A 26,864-nucleotide genomic window follows, 5' to 3' on the forward strand; every position below is an offset into this window, starting at 1 on the left:
TTATTGAGCCTGACGCTTCTTCTTGAGCACCAAGAGGAAGTCATAGAGCTCGTGCTGGTCGGGTGACGACGTGGCCACGCTCTTACTCCACATGTACCCCTCGGCCCATCCCACCGGCTTGGGGCACTCTTTCGCAACTCTGCAGCTGGCTAGTTTCTCCAAAACGTAGAACGAGTTATACTGCGGGATCAGCGACACGTCCACGTACCAGAACCTCTCGCCTCCAAAGTACGTCTTGTCCCCAAGCTCTTCCTCCAACGCCTTTAAGCCCTCGATGTACTCCTTCTTCGCCGCCTCCTGGGCCTCCCCCGTCGACAGCAACGCTGTTTGCCCCGCCGGAAATATCTGCATCATCGTTTCACGCCTCGATGTTAAAGGAAACTTAGCAAAGAAATGTTTGAAAGATTGGGGGCGTCGTCTGTCTTACCTTGTCCACATAGTCAGCCCAAAACCTGGCACGGGCCCGCTCATGAGGATCGGAAGGCAAGAGAGGGGACTCGAGACCCCAGGTCTCGTCAACGTACTCGATGATGACATGGGACTCGCAAACCCGGCTTGCCATCGTTGATGAGGACGGGGATTTTCCCGTGGAGTGGGTCTACATGGTTTGCCAGAATGTCCATTCAACATCTTTGTTCCAAAATGATGTCATTTTACCCTAAATTTAATTTTTTTAATATAAATATTAATTAAATTAAATTCTAAAAAAACTTATTAAAAAGAAATACATTAGAAGCCATAGAGGTCCTCGTCGTTGCCGCCCCACCATCACCAGAAAGGGTCGGGCGATGGTGGGGCAAGGATCGTTGAGCCCCAACCAATGGCTGTGTTAGAAAATAGTAAAATTGGTTTTGTGTTTTGATTATCTTATTTGTCTTTTAATTGTTTTTTTGGCTATGTGTGTGAAAGCAAGAGTTAGTCGGTCTGTAAACCGTCAAAGAAACGTGTGCTACAGCACCACGTCTTCCTAAGCCGCCAGAGAAGAAAAATCATGAAGAAAGTACAAGTATCTTGGGCACACAATAAAATATTATTATACTTGCTGCTGGAGATCTCAAGAAGTACGAAGGGAGGTGAACTTGTGGCTAGGAATATTTTATTCTCTCTGAAGACAGCAAGAAGAAGATATACGCAGCCCACCTTTTTGACTGCCAAGAAGAAAAGTTTAACTTTAACTCTTGCAAATTTGAAGTCCATGCGGTGAAGTACTTTTAGATATAGGGGTTACGTTAGTTTAGTGTGTGAGAGAGTGAGATTTTAGAGAGAGTTTTAAGCTTAGCAAAGTTAGTGTGTGTACTCTCTGAAGCTTTTACAAAGGCATATTGTGTAATATAATCTCTCTTTGTGTGTGCACTCTCTCCCTCCCAAGTCCTTTTGGTTCCAACAATTGGTATTAGAGCCAGCAATGGCATCCACTAGTTCCGTTCAGATGCAACTTCCGAGTTGAACGGAAAAAAAAATTACAACAACCGGTCCGTCCAGATGAAGGTTCTATTCGGTCCCAAGATTTGTGGAACCTGGTGGAGAACGGCTACACCAAGTAGTTGATGCTGAAGAATTCAATGCTTTGAGGAAGGAGGAGAAAGAAGCATTGGTGGAATCTCGAAAGAAAGATCGAAAGCATTATATGCGATCTTTCAAGCTGTGGAGGAGACGATATTTGAAAAAATATCGAGTGCGGAGACAGCGAAAGAAGCGTGGGATATATTGCAAAAATCCTACAAAGGCGATGATCGTGTCAGGTGGGTGCGGCTCCAAACACTTCGAGGAGATTTTGAGTCTTTACGCATGAATGACTCAGAATCTATATCGGCTTACTTTGATCGTGTACAAACCATCGTTAACCAACTGAGGGTTAATGGTGAAGAGCTCCAAGATGTACAAGTCGTAGAAAAAATCTTGAGGTCTTTGACTGAAAGATTTGACTACGTAGTTGCGGCGATCGAAGAAGGCCAAGATATATCAACCATGACGTTGGAGAGGTTGATGGGTTCATTATGTTCGCATGAGCAAAGAATGAACCAGAAGTCTATCGGTTCGAATTCTGAGCAAGCACTGCAAAGTCGGGTCGCTCAATCAAATCGAGGAGGTCATCATGGTGCCCGAGGTCGTGGAGGTCGTGGTGGTGCCCGAGGTAGAGGTGGAAATCTGAATTCCACTAAAAGATATCAAACACATGACAAATCAAAAGTCAAGTGTTTTAAGCATGTAACAAATTCGGACATTACAAATCCGAATGTCGAGCAAACGGGGGCAAGAGCAGCCAGAATATGTGCACGCTGTCGATGCAAATGAAGGCGTGGTGTTAGCATGCCAAATGGATGACTCAAGTACCATGGACACAAAAATTTGGTATCTTGATATTGGGTGCAGCAATCACATGTGTGGTCAAAATGAGCTATTTTCGAAGTTAGATGAGACGGTTCGTGGTGAAGTCAACTTCGGGAATAAATCCAAAATTCTCATGATGGGCAAAGGTAACATTGATATCAACTCAAAAGATGGTATTAATGTTACTATTGCAAACGTTTACTTTGTGCCGGGACTCTTTTGGAATTTGTTGAGTGTTGGGCAACTATCCGAAAAGGCCACAAAGTTAACATTGAAAATGGTGTGTGCACCATTAGAGGCGCAAACAATAAGTTGATTACGACGACACAGATGACGAAGAACCGGATGTTTCCTCTATCCCTTCAGACGAAGACTCTATTGAGTTTCCAAGCAACGACAAAAGATAGCAAGTGGCTATGGCATCTTCGGTTCGGTCATCTAAATTTTCGTGGACTTAAATTACTAGTCCAGAAAAAGATGGTGGCTGGCATGCCCTTGATCGGCGCTCCGGACCGCTCATGTGAAGGATGTCTCGTTGGAAAGCAACATCGGAAGTCTTTTCCAATTGGGAGAGCTAGAAGAGCCAAGCAACCTCTGGAGTTGGTACATACAGATATCCGTGGCCCTGTTGAGGTGGAATCATTTGGACAAAAAGGTACACGCTAATTTTTGTCGATGATTTTACTAGAAAAACATGGGCTTATTTTTGAGAGAAAAATCCGAAGCTTTTGGGAAATTTAAAGAATTCAAAGTCTATGTTGAGAAACAGTGGCTTTAATTTAAAGACATTGAGATCAGATAGAGGTGGAGAGTTTACTTCCAATGAATTTGACAATTATTGTAAAATTCATGGAGTGAAACGTCGTTGACCGCTAGCTATACTCCTCAGCAAACGGTATAGCGAAAAGAAAGAATAGAACAATTTTTGAAATGGCAAGAAGTATGCTAAAGGCTAAAGCATTATCGAAGAAGTTTTGGGCAGAAGCCGTTGCTTGTACTGTATTTGTGATAAACAGGTGTCCAACAAAGAGTGTTCTTAGAAGAACTCCAGAAGAGGCTTGGAGCGGCAACAAGCCAGATGTTTCGTTCCTACGGGTATTTGGGTGCGTAGCATATCCCCATATACCGGACGAACGAAGAAAAAAGTTGGATGATAAAAGCGAGAAGTGCATTTTCATTGGATATGGTAATGTGACTAAGGGTTATAAGCTATATAATCCTGTCACCGAGAAGGTAATTATTAGCGAGGGATGTCCAATTTTTTGAAGATGAAGCACGACCGGAATCAAAAGGCTAACCGGAAAGACATTACTATGGAAGATGAACCATTGGTGAGGTAGATCGAAGAATCTTCAATTGAAGATCCATCATTTTCACCTGGTAGTTCATCCTCCTCACCAACAACGACTGCAGAGCCATTGATTCGTCGTTCACAACGACCGTAGAAGATGCCAGTAAAATTCAAGGATTATGTGGTCACAAGAGTTGATCATAATGACAGTGACGAAATCACTGATGAAACAATGGTAAACTTTTGTTTATTTACCGAATGTGACCCCATATCCTATGATGATGCAGCAGCGGATGAGAAGTGGAACCAAGCAATGGATGAAGAAATCCACTCCATTGAAAAGAATGACACGTGGGTGCTAACTTCTTTACCACCTGGTAAGAAGCCTATAGGTGTCAAGTGGGTGTACAAAACGAAGTACAAACCCAACGGTCAGGTGGACCGTTACAAAGCTAGACTGGTGGTAAAAGGCTACAAGCAAAAGCCAGGTATTGATTATTTTGAAGTATTTGCACCAGTGGCTCGAATGGATACCATTCGAATGATCTTGGCACCTGCAGCTCATAACTGTTGGAAAATCCATCAAATGGATGTGAAATCGGCATTCCTTAATGGTTTTCTCGATGAGGAAGTATATGTGGAGCAACCACAAGGTTATGTGAAGAAAGGGTGTGAAAATCAAGTTTATAAACTGAAGAAAGCGTTGTATGGGCTAAAACAGGCACCTCGAGCTTGGTACACGAGGATTGATACTTACCTGTTGGAGCATGGCTTTCAAAAGTGCCCTTATGAGCATACACTGTATATCAAATCAAATACTAACGGCAATATTATAATTGTTTGCCTTTATGTTGATGATTTGATATTTACAGGAAGCTGTGAGAAGATGTTTGTTGAATTCAGGGAGGCCATGACAAGTCAATTTGTGATGAAAGATTTGGGATTAATGTCCTATTTTTTGGGTCTTGAAGTGAAGCAGACAAATGAAGGCATATTTGTTTCACAGCAGAAGTATGCTAATGATATTTTGAAGCGATTCAATATGGAAACGCTCAAATCAATTCGAACTCTGTAGCGAGCAGTTGGAGTTGAAGAAAGAAGGAACCGGTGAATTGGTAAATCCCACTTATTTCAAAAGTATTGTTGGCGGTTTAAGATATTTGGCTACCACTAGGCCAGATATAACTTATGGCGTGGGAATTATTAGTCGGTTTATGGAGAAACCATACCAATCACATTTGCAAGCAGCAAAAGAATTTTAAGGTATGTCGGTGGAACTTGTGATCATGGAATTTTATATTCTTACACCGACAACTTCAGTTTAGTGGGGTATACAGACAGTGATTGGGCAGGTGATATCGAAACACGGAAGAGCACTTCCGGATATGCGTTCTTTCTTGGATCAGGAATAATTTCTTGGTCATCAAAGAAACAACAAGTTATTGCACTCTCAACAACTGAAGCAGAATACATTGCAGTATCTTCAGCAGCATGTCAGGCGATGTGGCTTCGAAGGATGCTTTTGAGCTTATGCATGAACAAAAAGGTCCTACTAAATTGATGTGTGATAACAAGTCAACGATTGCATTGGCCAAGAATCCTGTATTTCATGGCGGGAGCAAACATATCGACATCAAGTATCATTATATTCGTGAGCTGATTAAAGAAGGTGCGATTGAACTTGATTTCTGTAAATCCGAAGATCAGATTGTAGATATTTTGACAAAACCATTGAAGGCGGATTTGTTCGAGAAATTGAAGAAAATGCTTGGTGTCGTAGTTTTACAAAATCAATTTTAAGGGAGGCTGTTAGAAAATAGTAAAATTGGTTTTGTGTTTTGATTATCTTATTTGTCTTTTAATTGTTTTTGGCTATGTGTGTGAAAGCAAGAGTTAGTCGGTCTGTAAACCGTCAAAGAAACGTGTGCTACAGCACCACGTCTTCCTAAGCCGCCGAGAGAAGAAAAATCATGAAGAAAGTACAAGTATCTTGGGCACACAATAAAATATTATTATACTTGCTGCTGGAGATCTCAAGAAGTACGAAGGGAGGTGAACTTGTGGCTAGGAATATTTTATTCTCTCTGAAGACAGCAAGAAGAAGATGTACGCAGCCCACCTTTTTTGACTGCCAAGAAGAAAAGTTTAACTTTAACTCTTGCAAATTTGAAGTCCATGCGGTGAAGTACTTTTAGATATAGGGGTTACGTTAGTTTAGTGTGTGTGAGAGAGTGAGATTTTAGAGAGAGTTTTAAGCTTAGCAAAGTTAGTGTGTACTCTCTTAAGCCTTTACAAAGGCATATTGTGTAATATAATCTCTCTTTGTGTGTGCACTCTCTCCCTCCAAGTCCTTTTGGTTCCAACATGAAGACCCTGGCCAACCACCGACATGGGCCTACAGACCCTTGCTCAAATCTAGGGCGAGGGGTTGCAACCCTCCCCCAGATCGGGCCAAGGGCTATCATTGGCTAGGGCAAGGTTGGGCGCCAACCCCACCCCACTAGAAGGGCCAACCCTTGGCCCCTTTGGGCGAGGGTCGGTAACCCTCGCCCCATTTAGGAAGGTCATGACCCCACGCCTCAAATCTAGAGGAGGGTGGTGGGCCAAGGTCGCCGGCCCTTTTTGACGATGGTGGGATGGTGGTAGTGTCAAGGGCAGGGCCTCCATGGCCCAAGATCTTATTTTTTTTTTTTTTTTCAAATTTAGTTTTTAAATTAAATTCAGTTAATGTTTATATTAAAAATCAAATTTGGACCAAAACCCTTTGTTTTTGACTTATCTAGCTATGTCAGCATCATGTGAATAATTTTTTTTTAAAAAGAATTGATATATCAATTAAAAATCTTATCTGAAAAGGTCCATCAATTGTTTGCCCAAAAATTCTCACCGTTAGCACTTAAGTGTTCCATTTGTTTTTTTTTTGTTTTTTTTTTTTTTCACTTAAGTGTACCTTTTGGAAGTTTTAATATTTATGTGTCCACCCATGTTAAATTTTGGCACTTGGGGTGTTTGCTCCTCTAGTACATATGCAAATCTCTTGACCAATGCTCTAATGATGATATTTGATAAATAAATATATATTCAATTTCAATGTACTGATTGCATATAATACATGGCAGAGGGTGATTTGAAAATAATAATTAAATAAACATAAGAATATAGATCGATTTTAATGAGATGATGAACAAATCGACAACATTATTGAAAGCGTGGCGAAGCACATATTTAGTAAGATCAGCGTAAGTCTCATTGTTTTTTAAAGTCACTAATCCGGCTGAGCAAAATCAGTGAACATACTTGGAGTGACAAGAACAACAACAATTTCTTGGGAAAAAAACTCGAACTCAATATGTGTTATACGATCTTTAAGAAGTAATTAATATTGTCTTCTTATGTTTGGGCATGACGTTATTTAATTTGAAATTGACACATGAATAATTTTTTCTAATTCAATTTCAATTAAATAATTGATTAGTAACCTTGTCAAATATTTCATTGATAAAAAAAAAACACCTTGTCAAATATTCCAGGAAAGATACGAATCAAGCCCATTTTAATCAAACTAAACTCAATTAATTGATTTTAATGAATTCGAATCAAACCCATTTTAATGAAGGTAAAAATACATCGCAATTAAAGGACAAAAAACGACATCTAGGGTTTTAATCGATTGGGATGAAACCCATTTTAATCAGACTAAGAAATTTGGTAATTAAAAGAACAGGAAAGGACATCATGGCTACTCGGGGAAACTGTCTAATCATTCTTAAACCCATTGTATGAAAGTTGATTTAGTTCTTCACGTTCTAATTCTGTCAATTTAATTCTAAGCTTTTGCATGGAATTCCAATTAAGTCATTTTGTACAGTTATTACCCAAAACATTGCTATGTGTCACATAAGATGCCCAGTGATAAGTGGATTGTTAGGTCAGCGATTTTTAGTGACAATTTATGAAAAAAACTACATTGAATTCCGAGCAAAGGTATAGGACAAATTAAAAATTTTAAGACTAAACTCCATACACTAAATTTAGGAGCGATTTGATTCCATGGACCTGTACATTCATGGCATTGTTGTTGCCACTGCTACGCAACAACCGCCGGATACACTAGAAACGATGCAGTTCATCGGCTCAAGACTAAGATTGGACAAAACAAGACCTAGCAACCTTGCCCCAGTTAGCATCATCAGCGTCCTCTTCAGGGTTAGCCTCGACAGGACAAACAAAGCACCAAGATCGTGATGCCCATCATGAACTTCACCTCTTCCGCCGTCGCAACCTTCTCCGCCACCCTCTTTCTCTTCGCCAGATGAAAACCTAGACACAATGACCACTGCAACGTTGATGCTGCTCTTTGACAAAGGCGACGACCACCTCGTTGCCAATGGCCACAGCATTGTTGCCAATCTGCAAATAATACAGATTTCCGTTTTTCCTTTCGGTTACAAAGTTTGCCAAAACTTTCCACGCTATTTTACCAGCAACAAGGTGATTGCTACATGGAGGCGATGTCATTGTGATTGAGGTTGTTGATATATCTGATAATTTCTTGGGCTGAACAACAACGGCTTGGAGGAAAATAGAAGAAAGAAGCATGCCTTCGACACAGGAAATACGAGATATTGAAGGCGGCGACTAGTGCAACTCTGCACATATGGCATCCCAAATTTCGTAAATGGTTGGTGCGATGATATAAATGCTTGATTGCTCAATTCTGGGTGGAGATTCAATCCTACAGCTGGACAATGCTAACTAGGGCATAGGATGAGTAAGTTTTAGGATTCAAAAAGATTACCATACTTTTGATTCATCTTTGCCTCAAGAAAATTAGCGGAAAAGGGAGAATCCTAATGCATTTTGGGTGAGATAAGTCGGAGGAACTTATTTTCCAGGGGAGGGATGAGTTCGCTAAAGCAGATAAATTGAAACATTGCAAGTATCAAGCATTGCTATGGAGGGACCGGAAAATGAAATCTTGAACATAACAATGTTTACAATATTGGAGAAAATATCTCTGGACAGTCCAGCAATTTAGAAATTTTCCTTTCGATCCGATCAAGAAGAACAATCATGCAATTCTTGCACTTTTGGCAAGTGCAACAGGAGTTTACAAATTTGACACTCATTTTATCTTTTGATATTTGATCTTTCCACGAATAGAGAGGTCAATACTCATGAAAGTTACATTTATTGCATTTATTCCAACTAATGTCTTTTCATAAATCATTATTTACCTTGTACTTTATATACATGTAAGAAATAAGAGTAAAGTCTTTCTTATCTAATTCTTCATGGTACCAGAGCCTATTGCTCACTAGTATATCTCTATTTATTTATTTTTCAATGGCAAGAGAATCCCTCAAATAGGGAAAAGTACCAAAACAATCATAAACATTTTGTATTAGTTCCAAGTCAGTCATAAACTTTTCAATTGAACCAATTTAATCCTAAACTTTTTCATATTGGTTCCAATTCAGTCCATTTAGCTAATTTAAGCCGAAAATTACTGATGTGGCCACTGGCAGTCTTATATGGCACTACGTGGACAAATTTTATATTTTTTTCAGATTTTTAAAATTTTCTTTTCTTTTCTTTTCTTTTCTTTTTTTTTTCTTTTTCTTTTCTCCTTAGCCCTTGGCCGGCAAGGTTGTCGGCTGGCGATCATCGCTAGCCACAGGCTAGTCAGGGCAAGGGGCCCCACCTTCGCCGGCCTCAAGCGAGGGCATCAACCCCTGCCCAAATCCAGGCGAGGGCTGAAACTCTCGCCCGTTGGCTAGCGAGGGCACAACGACAAGGGTTGCCGCGCCCTTGCCTATGGGCCGACGAGGGTGCGGTGGCCCTCCCTCAGATCTAGGCAGAGCTGCCGCGCCCTCGCCCAAATCCAAGCGAGGGCCGTTTGGCACTCGCCTAGATCTGGGTGGGGGCCGACGCCCTCGCTTGTGGCCGGCAAAGGCGCGGGTCCCCTCACCTCGACTAGCCTGTGGCCGGTGATGGTCGGCCAGTCGGCGAGGGCTAAGGAGAAAAGAAAAAGAAAAAAAAAAAAATAATAATAATTATAAAATTTATCCACGTGGCATCATATAAGACCGCCAGTAGCAACATCAGCAATTTATGACTTATGACTGAATTAATACCAATCAAAAGATTTATGACTGTTTTGGTACTTTTCCCCTTCAAATAACACCACCATGCTTGTGTCAATCAATTTAGTTGTGCAATTATCCCTGAAGTTAACATCGATGAAGTATTCTCCTTGGTTGGAGCAGTTTAATTTTCTACTCCTAGGCTACGGTTTAATGGGGTGTGCAGATGGATGTGTCTATAGTATTAGTTTACTTGGATGGTGGTAAAGAAAAAAATATTATAGGGAACTTTGTTGTCCATTGGCTTACACGTTTGTAAACACCTCTACACACACAACCCAACATAATGGGATCTCAGAGAGTTGTCATAGGCATGTTCTCGTAATGGGTCGTACATTACTTCATCAAATCTCTCTACTATTCTTGTTTTAATATGATGCTTTTCAAACTGTTGCACATCTAACAAATCAACTATTTTAGAACTCAAATCTCCTTTTGATGCTCTTACTCAACTCTTCCGAGTCTTTGGTTTCTTGTGTTATCCTAGGATTAAACCATATGGCAAGTATAAATTAAGAATATCAATCGAAACCTCATAGTTTTCTTAGTTAATCTTCCAATCAAAGTACTTACAAGTGTTACCATCTTCAATAAAACAAAGTCTTCATCTCACATCATGAGCTGTTTGATGAGTCCAACTTTCTCAACTCCATGTTTATACCACCTCAATACCTTTCCACCCTTCCAATTTTTTATTATAAATAATTAAGCCACTCCTTACAATATTGGACAGCTAAGGGCGCGTATGACAAAATTTCTGTTTTTCTGTTACTCGAAACACGTTTGGAACAGAATTTTGTTTGGTAACTCATTTTTATTTTTCTATTTCTAGAACAGATTTCTATTCCAAAAATAGATTTAGAGTAGAATTAGAAGTTAAAATTTTTAGCTTTTCTTTTTCTGAAACAGAAATGAGAAATCAAAATTTTTCTTATTGTTCACTCTTGTCACCGCTTGCCGTCCACTTCCACCCGTGGGATGCCGGACACCCGCCGCCAGCCATCAAACATCAGCCATCGGCCACTGCACTCCGACTGCTCGTAGCCAACTGCCAGTCGTTGGATGCCGAACTCCTATCGGTCGTTGGCTGCTCATCGCAAATTATTGGATGCTGGAGGCTCATCACCAACCACCGGATGTTCGTCGGCGATCATCCGCCACTCGCCACTGGCCATCGGATGTCAGCCGCTTGCCACCGCCGCCAACCTCTTGTTGTCAGACTCTAGATGTCGAACGTCAGACGTCAAACTCCAAACGTTGAACACCAATTGCCAGTTGCCGGACTTTGGTGTCGGACTCCAGAATTTAGCCGCTCGCCGCCGTCATCGGACTTGGCGCCGAACGCCGAACGTCAAACTTCAAACTTCAGCCGCCTACCGCCTGTCACCGGACGCCGAACGTCAGACTTCGACCACCAGACGCCGGTCGTTGCCACTCCTAGAAATATAAATTTTGAATTGTTATCAAACGTGTTTCTTTACTCAAAAACTCGTCCATGGAATAGAAATTGAGAAATCAATTTCTGGCTAGAAATTGATTTTTATTCCAGAAAGTTTGTCATGCACGCCTAAGTCATAGCATGCACAGCTACCACCATAATCTAAGACGGACATGGAGTCAAGAGAGTAGACTTGGACCTCAAGCGAGAGTGACGCGAGCAATGACAGCATCGAGCAGCCTCTCAAACATTGCAGCGTCTAAAAAGTCTCGTCAATGTTCCTTTCGTTCTTTATAAGTGGCTCCTGCTTTTAGCCTCATTTCACCACCCAAAAAAAAAGCATTCGAGTTCAAATTGCCAAGCTTCAATGGCGGAGGAAGTGATATTGTTGGACTTCTGGCCGAGCCCGTTCGGGATGAGGGCCCGGATTGCTCTGAGAGAGAAGGGTGTGGACTTTGATCTGAGGGAGGAGGACCTTCTGAGCAACAAGAGTCCCCTGCTCTTGGAGACGAACCCCGTCCACGAGAAAATCCCCGTCCTCATCCACAAAGGCAAGGCGGTTTGCGAGTCCCTCGTCATCGTCCAGTACATCGATGAGACTTGGGGTCACGAGTGCCCTCTGTTGCCTTCAGATCCTTACGAACGCACTCGTGCCAGGTTTTGGGCCGACTATGTGGACAAGGTAAGACGATGATGCCCAATATTTCAAACATTTCCCATATTAAGTGCGCTTAAAATTGTGGTATGGAATAACGGCGCAGATATTTCCAGTGGGGCGAGCTGCATGGCTGTCTACGGGGGAGACCCAGGAGGCGGCGAAGGAAGAGTACATCCAGGGGTTCAAGACGTTGGAGGGAGAGCTTGGGGACAAGGCTTACTTTGGAGGGGAGAGGTTTGGGTATGTGGATGTGTCGCTGATACCGTTGTATAACTCATTCTATGCTTTGGAGAAACTGGCCAACTGCAGCGTTGCGGAGGAGTGCCCCAAGCTGGTGCAATGGGCTGAGCGGTGTATGCAGAGGGAGAGCGTGGCCAAGTCGTTGCCGGACCCGCACAAGGTCTATGACTTCCTCTTGGTACTCAAGAAGAAGCTTCAGCCCCAGTAGAATCTGAGTCTGATTATGCTCATCTCATTACTCTTTCGTTCAGAACCCTTCTCCTCTGGTTGAGGCTCACTCTTTCCACTTTCGACAATTTCCATTCAGTATTATGTTTTGAATAATTCATGACTATTAGCCAATGAATGTTGAATCTAATAAAAGAGAAAATGCTATCATTCACTATCATGATAGTACTTCGACTCTCTCACCACTTTTGTGAAATTTCAACATGAACCACAAAGTTATACAAGAGAGGGAGTTTCGACACTCTTGTTACTTTCATAAACTCTTGACTTGAACCAAAGAGTTATGGAGAAGAAGGAGGTTTGACTCTCTCGCAATTTTCATGGTGCTTTGATGTTACTTAAAGAATTACGTAGGAATTATGAAACTTCAACATGAACTAGAGTTATGGAGGAGAAGAGGAGAGGGAGTAGGGTTTTTTTTTTTTTTTTTTTTTTTAGAAGTCTCATTGCCCCTCCTTCGAGAATTAGAAAGATCTTTTCCAAGTTTGAATTTTTTTCATTAAAATTTTGAGTTATCCTACTTCAAATTTATTTACATGTTTTTATTATTATTTTTGCTCTTATTTATTTATTTTTATTCCCTCTCATCATTAATATGAAAATTGTTGTTATTTTTATTTATAATTTTATTTTTTAATTCATATATCATTTATATTTAATTGAATTGAGAAGTTTGTTAATAGAAAAAATTAGCTTTCACACATGGATATAAGAAATTTTCTTGACCTTTGTCCCACCTCCACTATGTGATATTTTTATTCGGACCATATTTCCTTATAGCCGGCCGACCTATCACTGTCTTAGGCAAAAAGCAGACACAATACACGGTAGTGACTTTTTAGCCTTAGGGTTAATCACTCTTTCTGCAAGAACGAGGATAAACGATGCGGCCTTTTTCCTTCCGTGTCTTTTGGGCTTTAGGAGCTCCACTCCCTGTTTTAAATTACCTTCTTGTTAACACCAAAAAGGGTTCAGCGGGCCGTAGATGATAAATAAGGCCCACCAAGCCCGAAATAGCTTAACAGGCCCGCAGGAGTCCGATAGAGCCACCGTCATAGTTACCGATGGCACGGTACCGACTACTGCTTGGAAGTAGGAGGATAAGAAGGAGGCCAGTTGCCAATGTGCCCGGTATCAACTATGGATAAGACGATATAGTTATTGACGAAACACCAAGTTTTACGGGCGATCTGAAATTAAAACAACAACCATCAGGGCGGTTATTCTCCCAACTCAATTATATATAGCCGAAGAGAAGTCATCATAAAGGGATTGGACAATTGAACAAATAACCAATATACTCATTTTTTGGCTATCATTGCTTAGTCTCTCTGCGGCAGCAACATTACGTTCGTCTCTCTAGCAAGGAATTTTGTTAATAGAGTGTGAACTTCGCTTTGCGACCCACTATGTGAGTTATAGCGCAAAAAATAAAAATCTACCTTTCAAATTTATTTGGAAAAATTATTTAAAATTTTTGTCACAAGAAAAAAAGGGTTTTTATCGAAAATATGGCTATTTTTACATATTAAAAATTATTTTGAATTTTTATAAAAAGAAAATAATAAATTTTGGCTTTTTTCTTAAAGAACTATGGCCTTAACGGCATTCGTGTAAATATTTGCACAAAATATTTAGCTTTAAAAAAATATATATATGGCTACCTCCAAGTACCTTTGCACCGTCCCAATTTCTAACTAAAGAATTAAGCCACTCATTCCAACGTTGGACAATTAAGTCATACCATGCACAACAACCTCAATAACCTAATCGGGCGGTCATTGAGCGTAGATTTGGACCTGACGCGAGAGAGACGCGAGCAATGACGGTATTAAGCAGCCTCTCAAACATCGCAGCGACTAGGAAAAGTCTCGTCAATGTTTCTCTTTCCTGATACATAAGTGGCCCCAGCTTTTAGCATCATTTCACCACGAAAAAACATTCTTGAGTTCAAATTACCAAAGCTTCAATGGCGGAGGAAGTGATATTGTTGGACTTCTGGTCGAGCTGGTCGGGATGAGGGCCAGGATTGCCCTGAGAGAGAAGGGCGTGGACTATGATCTGAGGGAGGAGGGCCTTCTGAGCAACAAGAGCCCCCTTCTCTTGCAGATGAACCCGGTCCACACGAAAATCCCCGTCCTCATCTCCAATGGCAAGGCAGTTTGCGAGTCCCTCATCATTGTCCAGTACATCGATTAGACCTGGGGTTGCAAGTCCCCTCTCTTGCCTTCCGATCCCCATGAGCGCGCCCGTGCTAGGTTTTCGGGCGACTATGTGGACAAGATAAGACGATGACGCCCGATCTTTTGAACATTTCCATATTAAGTTGTGCTTAACGTCGAGGCATGAAATGATGGCGCGGATATTTCCAGAGTGGCGAAACGAATGGCTTTTGATAGGGGAGGCCCAGGAGGCAGCTAAGAAGGAGTACATCGGGAGCTTAAAGGCGTTGGAGGGAGAGCTTAGGGACAAAGCTTAATTTGGAGGGGAGAGATTTAGGTACGTGGATGTGTTGCCGATACCGTTGTATAACTCATTCTATGCTTTGGAGAAACTGGCCAACTGTAGCGTTGCGGAGGAGTGCCCCAAGCTAGTGGCATGGGCTGAGCGGTGCATGCGAAGGGAGAGCGTGACCAAGTCATTGCCCGACCAGCACAAGGTCTATGACTTCCTCTTGGTGCTCATCAAGAAGCTTCAACCCCAGTGGTTATCACAATTAACCAACAATGAATTTGCAGTATCCTTAGCAACATCTAAATGATCCAAAAAATCTCTTAAACCAAACACCCTCTTATATAGCTATTAATATTGTCACGAACTCTGCCTTCATCGTGAATAAGACTATACATATTTACTTCTTACTGCTTCAAGATATGGTACTATTATTCATTAAAAAAACAAATTTAGAGATACATTTCCTTTCATCTAAATCTCATTCCCAATTAGCATTTGAGTAGCATTTAAGTCGTATATCTTTTCCTTAACTTAACGAATAATCAACAGTTCTCTTTAGATACCTTAATATTCTTTTAACAGGTGTCTAATGTGCTTGATCTGGATTGAATTAGTACCTACTTATTATTGCAACTATAAAACATATGTTAGATCTTATACATATCATAACATACATTAAACTTCCAATAGTACTAACAAAAAGAACACATTGTATTTGTTTCTTATCATGTAAAGTCTTTGGGCATAGTTTATGACTCAATCTTTCATCTTTTGCAATTTAGAGTATCTGTGGATTTACAGCATTGCATACGAAATCATTCAAGAACATTGTTTATATACGTCTCTTGCAAAAGAGATAGTAATCTCTTTGAACGATCTCTTAAAATCTTAACTCCAAGAATATATGCAGCCCCATTCATGTCTTTTATCTCAAAATTGGAAGATAATCAACTCTTAACAATATTAACAAACTCCATATTACTTCCAGTAATCAATATATCATTAACATATAATGATATGATCACAAATTGATCTTTGGATCTTTTGACATATGCACAATGATTATCATCAATCATTATAAAATCATATGTCATTATTATATTATTAAAATGTATATACCATCATTTTGATGATTGCTTAAAATTATTTATTGATCTAAAAAGTCAACATACATTTTGTTCTTGACTTTTTGAAATGAAACCAACGAGTTGTTCTATATAAATTTCTTTTTCTAATTCTCCATTGATAAAAACAATCCTTACATCAATTTGATGTAATTTAAGATCAATACTAGCCACTATTGCCAGAATTAGGGAAATTAAGATAAATCTCATTATAGAAGAAAATATTTTTTCATAATCAATTCTTTCTTGTTGATTATACATTTTTGCCACAATGCGAGCATTATATCTCTCTATAAAGCCATATGTTTTTCCATTTGTTTTGAGAACCAACTTGTTCTCAATAGCTTTGCGTCATTTTAGAATATTAATTAGTTCCCAAACATGATTTGACTTTATTGACTCAATTTCTTCATCCATTGCACGTATCCATTTTCCTTATTAAAGCAATTTAGAGCCTCATTTACATTTATTGGCTCATCTTCATCTTGTGAAACAATCATGAAAGTTTTCTATTCAATGTCAAAACATCGACAGAATATACTTTTGCGTCTTGTTCGCCGTACGGGAGATTGTATACTTTACATATTATTCTCCATTATACTCTCACTCAGATTAGATAATAACAATATCATCTTATCAAATGGTTATAATTGAGACTGAGTTGAATTTAATTTCTTACTTCTCACAATGCATCCATTTGGACGAACTCCATTAAGTTCATTATCTTGATCCAAAATTTCAAAGAGAGAGTAGTTCTCACCTATTTTGCCTCTCTTAGGAAATTCATTCTCTAATAATATGATGGCTTATGATTCAAATTCAGTTATACTCTCATTTTCCTACTTATCTATAAACACATACCATTTCAGGTATTATGAGTATCTTATAAAAATACTATTTTTACCCCTAGGACCCAATTTATCATACTTATGAGATAATTCATGAGTACAGGTAGCGCAACTCCATGGTTTAAGAAAACTTATGTCGGGTTTTGTACATGTCCATAACTCATCATACATAGTAGAAATAATTGATTTGGAAGACATACGGTTAAGTATATACGCAATAGTTAATAAAGCATCATCCCAAAAGATAATAAGTAAATTAGCATGCGTTATCTTGGGCCTAACCATTTATAGTAGGGTTTATTTCTTCTTTCCACAACACTATTTTATTAAAGAGTATAGGGAATAGACAATTATCTTTTTATTCATTTTTCATCATATAAATTTCTGAAGTCATCAGATAAATATCATCAACCTCGATTGGATCTTAATACTTTTATTTTCTTATCTAGTTGATTTTCTACCGAGCTCATAAACTTTTTGAAATAATTTAATGTTTCAGATTTATGAGAAATTAAACAAACATGTCTAAATCGAGTATAATCATTTATAAACGTGATGAAATATACAGCCAATGCTTTGCTCTCACATTTATTAGACCACATATGTCAAAATGAATTAAATACAAAAGAAATTCAGCTCTTATACATTTTTTAAATGGTTTCCTTGTCATTTTTTTCTACTAGGTACTGCTCGCATTTGAGCAAATCAACTTTTTCAATATTGCCCAACAAACACTCTTTGGCTAATCTATTTATTCGTTGTTGGTCAATATAACCAAATTTAGCATGTCATACATTCACATCATTATCATATGAATTAGAAGACGTAAAGAGGGAATAATAAACATTGACATTACTATAATTAATATCTAACACAATAAAATCATCTAGAAAGTAACCACAACCAAAGTAATTTTTATCCAAATACAAATCAACATTACTATTTTGAAAGTTTAAACCAAAACCAAGTTTAACCAATTCTAATACAGACACTAAATTCCGACGAATTTCTGGAGTATATAGTACATCATGTAGGAACAAAATACGTCCACCATGCATATTTAATTGGCAGGTGCTATCCCTTTTACTTCAACTCTGAAGTTGTTATCTACATAGATTCATTTCATTTCAGTTAGAAGTTATCGGAACTCTATGAAGATATTTCTATCATTCGCTACATAATCTATTGCTCTTGAATTTACAATCCACAAAAGATTAGATTCGATTAAAAATTTAAAGTTTAAGCTCTCAAGAATATAAGGGGTGTTTATCTTCTTTGGCTCGCCATAGTCATGAGTGTAGTGACCCTTCTTGCTATATTTATAACACTTCACCCTTAACATTCTCTTCACGCGATGACAATTTCCTCTCTTATGTTGGTCAACTCTTGATTTCTTTCTTGAATGGCTCACTCCCTTGCATTTTCACCTTTGAATGAATCAAAACGCTTGTGCTTAAAGTTTGAATCATCTTGTGAGCTAGAACCACCATAATAAATATTTGTTTCCAACTTAGCCACCGGGAGGCGGATCTCTGCTAACTCAAGGTGGTGCATAACATCCTCAAGTTTTTCCATAACCAAATTAAGAGCTTTTAGTGCTTCTTGCTTTTCTAACACGTATTGAACTTTCATATTCAATATATCATAATTCTCACCATTCGATTTATCTCTTCGTCCAGTTCAGCCACTATATTCTTAAAAGTTGAAGCCATTATATCTTAACATTTCAGACATATTTGTATTAATTATTAATGCTTAACATTTAAGTATTTATTTTACATAAACTAATCATTTTAATGAATAAGATCAAATAAAACTTTAGAGTCGAAATGTCACTGTGTTTCCATTCATTCAAAACTCATATTTTGAAATTATCAAAAATAAGTTCACTAAAGTCACTAAAACTTTCTTTAAATTCCACAAATAATTGTAAATTAAAATAATAATTTACAATAGCAAATAACAATATACTTTCATTAACTAAATATGTCATTTACACAAAGCAATTTGTCCAGTAGAAAGATATCAACAACAACATAAAAGAAATATTTACACCTAAGATATCTCAAACCAATCTAAGAAAAATAAATAAATTCAAAGATACTCAACTATCTCATAAACAAGCAAAAAAAAAAAAAAAAACTATTCTAATTTCTTAGAAAACTCCTTTGAAAATTCTAAAGGCACATTAGGCAACCATGGAAAAACCCTTGAAGATCCCTTAAGGCTCCTCCAAGGCACATCATTTTGCGCCAAGTTACATTCAACTTGAGGGTTGAAGTTTTCATTGCCTCTATCCTATAGTATTCCCTCATAAAAGTCACTATAAGCTTCTTATAATCCAAAACTATGTTGATTTCCTATAGGTGATCTAACACTACTTACCACTCAGATGGGAAGAGTGTTTATTAAGGCCAGCACCTTCTCAAATTCGAGATAAGGTGACCATTTCAAATGATTTCTTGTATCATCTTGTTGATCCTAACCACACGTGTCACTGTATCACTGTTATTTCATCGATAATTAGCTAATTCCACTATTAGCCCTTTAACCATTGTCTTCTATTCATCAATTCTCATGAATATAGGCGTGCATACAAAATACATTATTGTTCCCGCAACAAATGCAAAACAAAAAAGATTATACATTATTCATTATGAATACAATTGAAAAACAAAATACATTTTCTATGCTTCTTTTCTTTTTTTTTTAGGTCAAGAGTCAACGGTTGATCAATAGTCGATCAACCCTGGTCAATGATCAAAGGATGATCATGTCAAGTCAACAGGTCAACAAAGGGGTAAAATAGTAATATCAACAAAAAACAAAGGACATAATTATAAAATCAACTTAAAGGGGCAAAATCATAAAGTTTAGAAAAATGGTGAGTGCAAAATGGGAATTGCCCATGTAGGCGCATGCCATGCATGCCCCAATGGTTGCCACACGTGTGCTGAGCACATGTCTAGGGGAATGCACGCCAACAAGTCGGCCACCTCTAGTGGCATGCTACCATTCATTTTCTTGTCTCAACAAGAACTTCAACCCTACATTTTCAAAAACAAATTTTGATGTACAAAAATTGAACAGAGGAGTCAAACATTGCGTTGGGTTTCAGGATTTCTGCCTCTAAATGTTCATCGATGTCGATTCTCAAATTCCGGTCATAAAACCACTCATAAACAACCATAGCATTCAGGAAACAACAACACTACACTCTAATACCAATTATGGAAACGGATTCTTAAAAATGAACAGAATACTCGAACTGTCAAATATTAAAACAAATGTGGAAACGGATCTGAAAATATATGTAACACCGATCAAAAGGCATATTACCAAGATAGATGTACATTATTTGTTACGGATTAAATATTTGTTGCAGTCTTAAGAGAGATCAATTGAAGCCTTTGAGTTCCTTTTTGAGAGAGAATTCATCGACATCAAAAACCAAAAGAACGTACATTCTGTGTTTTTCCTTTCAATTTTCTTTTTATACAGGTAGTTATTTTGCATAAAAATAACTACCCGCCTCACTCATAGATATTTGAGCAATTCTTCATGTTGCTTTTACAAAACTTCCCTCTTGTATCATCAAACGGTCACCCATTAATACAACACCAACATTATTTGATTCCAAATTCATAGCAATCCCTATTGTACCCTCTTCAAATTCTACTAATTCACCCGCCATCACTTCATCAAGACCATAAATACAAGCAATGCCATCGCCTACTTGCAATACGGTACCAAGATTTACTTACAATCTTTACTTCTCTATTATATTGCTCATCCCTTATGGATCGGGTTTTTGGCCCAACATGGGCGGATGGGCCAGGTTTTGGCCCAACATGCTTTATAAAAAAACCATCAAATACTAAGGAAATAACGTTGAGTAAGTAAAGCAAAGAAAGTCCAATTCGGCCATCTTGGGTAATGTTAACACAAGGCCTTGTTATTTACGTCAGGGGTAGAACCTCGATGAGCTTATTCATAAGAATAAACGCGCCTAAATGCAATGATATGGATGGCATGCCAAACTGGGATGCCAAAAATCGATCCGAAGATACTAATAAAGAGTCTGAATATGAACTATTCGAGTCAGGATAAAATATGGATGGCATGCCATAACTGACGACACCGGGAGAGGAAGTCAAAGCCTGACTCAGGAAAAAAAATAACCCCATGCTCATTTTTTTTTTTTCATATATTTATATTTAGACCCCAGAAATATAGACCAAGAATGGGATGCCTGCCCGCAGATGGAACAAAGATCTGTGCTGTGGCCATTCAGCCCACTTTGGTTGGCTCGATCCCAGAATCAAAGTTTTGATATACCCTTTTTTGACCCAAAGATGATACGGATCAAGGTATTAAAATTCCACGCACGAAAATATAGAGATCAATTAAGACAAGATACATCGACATTACAATTGTTTCCATGACACTGCAAATCCATACGTGGAACATGAGATCAAAGAGAAGTCAAGTTATCAAACTTTCGAGTTAGTATCAATGACATATGTACCTGTTGGAGCTATTATAAGTGGACCAAAAATGGCAAACCCTCGGTAACGTTTGAGTAGGCTGCTGCTCGAATACGGCCATACTCCTGGGAGAGTTTTGCGAGTACATGCTCAAGGCATTACAAAACTTATCAAAGCTTTTAAAGGAATTAAAAGGGAAGCCTAAGTTATCGCAGAGGCTGGGGAGGCCGAGGAAACTAAGGAAGCCGATTTGAAAGAGGGGGAAGCCATCAATGATTACTTCCTACCTCGTTGCAAGAAACTTTTCCCGGACCATTATGGTTACTGCAAGAGGAGGAAGGAATCAACGTAGGCTTAACCCAGCTATTTGAAGGAGATTTCATATGTGCCATCACAAATGGTAAGGGGCTCAGCCTTCAACAAGTCCTGCCAACCCTCATGAGTGGGAATGCTCCTCACCTAATTTCATTTTCTGTCTTTTATACATACCCTTGCCTGGGAACCGATTGTCATTTCAATTTGTTTCTTTTGGGTGTAAGCAAAATCCCGGACTTTAAGCCATTGGTCCAAGATTATGAATCTTGTAAAATGGCCTTATCATTTCAATAAAAGCACGTATACATTTTATTAAGGACGTGTGGAAGTACCAAACTAGTCCTATAATGATGCTTTGAGGCCCTTGCACATGCTTGCTAGTTTAAAACTTTTGGAACAAGGATATCCGAGGATACGAGGACAAGTTCCCAAACTTTTTCATCAATTTTTTTCTTTCCAAAATCATTTCAAAAAGGTCATTCATCGCATTTATTTTTTTATATACTAGCATTCTCAATTGCATATCAAGCATATCATTCTACATCAACATAATAGATACATATGTGACTCGGATTTACAAAATGAGAATTGATGATGAGGATCAGAAAAATATTGAACGAGATTGGATCCGCCAAGAGGAATCCAAACCTTTGACAGCTGAGCAAACAATTATTGTGAATCTCTGTAATGCTGAAAACATTATTAAAAAAAAAAAAAAAACAAAACAAAACAAAATCGGGCGAGTCTTTCTAAAGCTGAAGCAAAACAGATGATGATCTTTATAAAAGCAAGATGTGCTCGTGTGGTCCTATGAGAATATACCAGCTTTAGAGAGGCCACCCACCTTGGACTAAGAAGGAGAAAGTTGGTGCTCGCAGCCATGGCCGCTCGAGGCCATTGCAGCTGGAGCTTCGTCAAGCTCAAGGCCAATGTCACTCGACCTTCATCAAGCTTGGCCATTAGGCAATGATAGGCTGCAAGCTCGAAGCTCTAGCCATGGCTGCTCAAGTTACATCGAGCTCGACAAATCCTAAATTATGTTTTGGAGTTTAATAAAATCTTAGAGAATAAAACTCTCAATTTTAGGTCGGAAGCCAGCATGCGGAGGATGTTGGTTTTTCTGAGATGCTCATCTGGATGCAAATTCATGATTTGGAGTTTGATAATATCTGGAATGGAAGAATAATTGCTCGGAAAATTTTTAAGCTGGTGGAGGTTGAGAATCTAGATGGTAAAACGTCGGGGAATTCTTTATTTGAAAGTTGCTTCGATGCTTTAAAACCTCTTTTGGTTTTTTTTTTCATTTTTTTTATATTTTAATTCTGATTATTGTTGTTTTATCCTCTTTACTTTTTAAAATTTATTACAATTATTATCATCTTTTTTGACGTGGCACTTGAGGGCCCCACATATCTTAGGGTAGTAATTGAAAAACTCAAGTAAACATTTTTCACTAGTCTTATTGAATGGAATGAATAGAATGACATAATTACATTAATTTAATAAGTTTCATAATTTGATTGCACATTTTAAAAGTTTTAGGATTCAATTACAATTTTTTAACATGTATGATTTTCAACGCACTTATTTTAAGACAATTCTACAACATTATCCCTTCCAAATACCCAAAAAAGCTCATTTATAAAGCCAAAATCACCATGGCCAAGAACTTCAAAGATGCCATGTACATACTACTTTAGCACATAAATTGTAAAAAGAGAACATTTTTATGCATTCAGCTTTATTTGCTTTAGGGTATGCAAATGAATCAAGAACTACCCAAAATACCTAGAACAAAATCGAATTAGCTCAAAATCGGTAGTTTTCATGAGAACTTGTCCGTTTCCCAATTCCAAACATGAAATCACCCATCCAAACTAGATCGGTATATATATATATTGAAGTTTCCAAAACCTTATTCCTTTTCAGCCCTCAACTCCCAGCCCACAAGCCATCTGTTTCATCTCTCCATGTGAATTCTTTACTCACTTTTCCACTCGATTATCTCCAACCTCTTCCTTTTTCAACCTCTCTGAATTCTTTCTCTCTCTTTTCCACTCTCTCTCTCTCTCTCTCTCTCTCTCTCTCTCTCTCACAGTTAAACCTCTTCATCCCATGATAGCGAATCAATGCCTCATCCCCTCTAACTGTATCTAATCGATCTAGACCGACATCTAATGTTTAAAATGATATATCGAGTTTGAATCATCACGGATCCGATCTATTGAAAGATATTGATTTGCTCAAAATTTGTTATATCTCCAACCTCTTCCTTTTTCAACCTCTCTCTCTCTCTCTCTCTCTCTCTCTCTCTCTGTATTGTCCTCTCCCAGTTAAACCTCTTTGTCCCATGATAGTGAATCGATGCCTCATCCCCTCTAACTCTATCTAATCGATCTAGATCGACATTTGGTGTTAAATTAATGTATCGATTTTGAATCCTTACAAATCCGATTTGTTGAAAGATATTGATTTGCTCAAAATTTGTTATATCTCCAACCTCTTCCTTTTACCTCCTCCTCCTCTCTCTCTCTCTTTCTCTCTCTCTCTCTCTCCACATTGCCCTCTCCCAATTAAACCTCTTCATCCTCTGACTCTATCTAATCAATCTAGATCAACATTTGGTGTTAAATTAATGTATCAAGTTTGAGTGCTCATGGATCCGATCTGTTGAAAGATATTGATTTGCTCAAAATTTGTTATTCCCCATCCGAATAAGATCTGTTTTCTTACTCTTGGGTATTGGTTCTTCATATTCACCCAAGAGTGTAAAGTTGCAAATATGAATCCAAGTTTGACTTGGAAAAGTTTTGCATTAAAAGACAAAATAAGGGGCACACATATATATTATATGTGGATATTTGTATTTTCAAGAGTATGGATTAGCATTTGTAGCCTTGCCGTTGAAGGGTGTTATCTTTTTCTTATCCAAGGGCAAAAAGGACTTTAGCCAACAAAGAAGCAAGGGTTTCTTTTTTTCTCTACTTGTATGGCCGAACGCGTTTTTTTTGGGGGGTTTCTTTATGAAGAGAGAGAAGAGCCACACGAGAGAAAGTGCCGCCGTACGCCAAAAAAGATAAAAAAAGGAAAAAGGGCGACGAACGCACTGAGTTCTATTTTGAGCGTACATAGAGGACTTCAACACTTAGCGATTTTATACCGTGAATTTAAATCTAATTGAGTTATTTATTTCTAAATATTTTGTGTTTAAATCTAGGTGTGGACCAAAATCTTTGCTTTCCACCCAAGCCGGGGCTGCTTGCTAATTTTGTTGAGTCAAGTGTATGAGTGATGGTAATTTTTATTCTCCATTTATAGTGAATTATTTACCGCTAACTTTTTTTATGGAGTAGATACCAACACTCAAATCAAATCACGTAAATATTTAGTATCTTATTATTTCTCATTTATTTTTCTACTATTTTTGCATTGACTTAATTTGCAAGATCATGTCGTTTCCACGTTATATTATGACATTTGGCTGAACATCTATGATGAGCTCACGGGGGCTCAAATCCTCTTGTGCCTTGCGGCCTCATTGCCCAATCTTGACATCCCAATCCTACTTCTCACCGGCGGCCAATGCAGCCCTTGGCGCCTCCTCCTCGGTGTCAACCTCGCCATGGTTGAGCTCAGGCAGCGGATCCTCACATCACCATCCGAGCTCTCCGTATTGTGACACCCACCAAATTGCCATCTCCGTTCTTGAGTCCAACATCTAGTCCGTCTCCCACGACGCCATCCTCTTGCTGCTCAATTGCCTCTCACTCCAGCTCCTAGTCTCGCAGGTTGCTCTCTCAGACTCTCGCGCTCCCCATCCTTACGGCTCAAACTCTAATTCCTCTCATCTCAGTCTCACTGCTCGCTCTCTCACTCTCTCCGAGTCTTAACGCTTTTTGTAAGACTCGCGCTCTCTCAGTCTCTCTCGCAGCTCACTCTCGTAGGTTGCTGCTCACTCTTGCCACTCTCTCAATGCTCGCCAGTCGTAGCCTCGCTCACTGGATGGCCCATTCTATGGATGTATCCAAGAACCAGACTGTACTAGTGGTCTGATTACCGAGGGATCTAGGAATCAATAGGTTGTTCCCAACCCCACAACTTGTGAAACTAATCCTTAATGAGTGATTCTTTATTCCAAGATGAGAACCACCTACTCTAAAATCAATCACCCTAACTCTACATGCGTGACTCTTTCACGAGTATCCAATCTATTGTATTGATGAATTAAAATATAACTCATAAACACCTTTCAACACAATTAAGATTCATAAAGAGTTCTGTGTAACCACACAGCCGCGCAAAATTAAGCAATAGTTAATGAAGAAAAGAATGCGTCTTTTATATACGTAAGCCATGATCTAATCCGCCCGACTTGGAGACTAGACTCGGACTTGACAGTGACGCGAGCAATGACGGCAGTAAGAAGCATCTCAAACATTGCAGGGAATAAAGTCTCATCGACGTTGACTTTCCCTCTTTATAAGTGGCACCGGCATTTGGTCTCATCGCACCAGAAAAAAGGCACCCTTTGAGTTCAAATTACCAAAGCTTCAATGGCAGAAGAAGTGATACTGTAGGACTTCTGGCCTAAGCCCGTTCTAGAAGAGGGCCAGGATCGCCCTGATAGACAAGGGCGTGCACTTTGATCTGAGGAAGGAGGATCTTCTGAGCAACAAGAGCCCCTTGCTCTTGGAGATGAACCCTGTCCACAAGAAAGCCCCCGTCCTCATCCACGACGGCGAGCCGGTTTCCGAGTCCCTCGTCGTAGTCCAGCACATTGACGAGATATGGGGTCGTGAGTCCCCTCTCCTGCCTTCCGATCCTCACAAGCGGGCCCGTGCCAGGGTCCGCGCCATTTACGTGGACAAGACACTGAGAAAACCATGCCCAATCTTTCGAACAATTTCCTCGTTAAGTGCACTGAATGAAGCTCGTGAGGATCGGAAGGCCAGAGAGGGGACTCACGACCCCAGGTCTCATCAATGTGCTGGACAACGACGTGGGACTCGTAAACCGCCTCGCCATTGTTGATGAGGACGGGGGCTTTCTTGAGGACCGGATTCATCTCCACGAGGAGGGGGCTCTTGTGGCTCAGGAGATCCTCCTCCCTCAGATCAAAGTCCACGCCCTTCTCTCTCAGGGCGATCCTGGCCCTCTTCTAGAACGGGCTTAGGCCAGAAGTCCAACACTATCGCTGCAGTGCTCCAGGAGGGGTAGCTTGATGCTGTCATTGCTCGCGTCACTGTCAGGTCCAGAGGTCCATATCTGGTGTTCATGACCAGCAAATTAGGTCATGGCTTAGGT

General features: G+C 39.3%; 1 protein-coding gene and 2 pseudogenes across 1 annotated transcript; 2 read left to right on the forward strand and 1 right to left on the reverse strand.

Moving 5' to 3' along the window:
- Positions 1 to 26,836, reverse strand: LOC104435458 (annotated as a pseudogene).
- On the forward strand, positions 11,520 to 12,486 carry LOC104433115 (glutathione S-transferase U19). The gene is made up of 2 exons (XM_010045767.3): positions 11,520 to 11,888; positions 11,968 to 12,486. Exons 1-2 carry the CDS (start codon positions 11,574 to 11,576, stop codon positions 12,310 to 12,312), a joined length of 660 nt encoding a protein of 219 aa, XP_010044069.2. The 5' UTR covers positions 11,520 to 11,573; the 3' UTR covers positions 12,313 to 12,486.
- On the forward strand, positions 14,302 to 15,093 carry LOC104435459 (annotated as a pseudogene).
- Positions 26,837 to 26,864: the final 28 nt, after the last annotated feature.

Source organism: Eucalyptus grandis, chromosome 1 (genome assembly GCF_016545825.1).
Source record: "Eucalyptus grandis isolate ANBG69807.140 chromosome 1, ASM1654582v1, whole genome shotgun sequence".
Classification (NCBI taxonomy): Eukaryota; Viridiplantae; Streptophyta; class Magnoliopsida; order Myrtales; family Myrtaceae; genus Eucalyptus; species Eucalyptus grandis.

Coding starts and splice junctions, on each gene's coding strand:
- LOC104433115 (XM_010045767.3), top strand. CDS start 11,574: ATGGCGGAGGAAGTGATATTGTTGGACTTCTGGCCGAGCCCGTTCGGG. Junction 11,889..11,967: donor GGGCCGACTATGTGGACAAG/GTAAGACGATGA, acceptor ATAACGGCGCAG/ATATTTCCAGTGGGGCGAGC.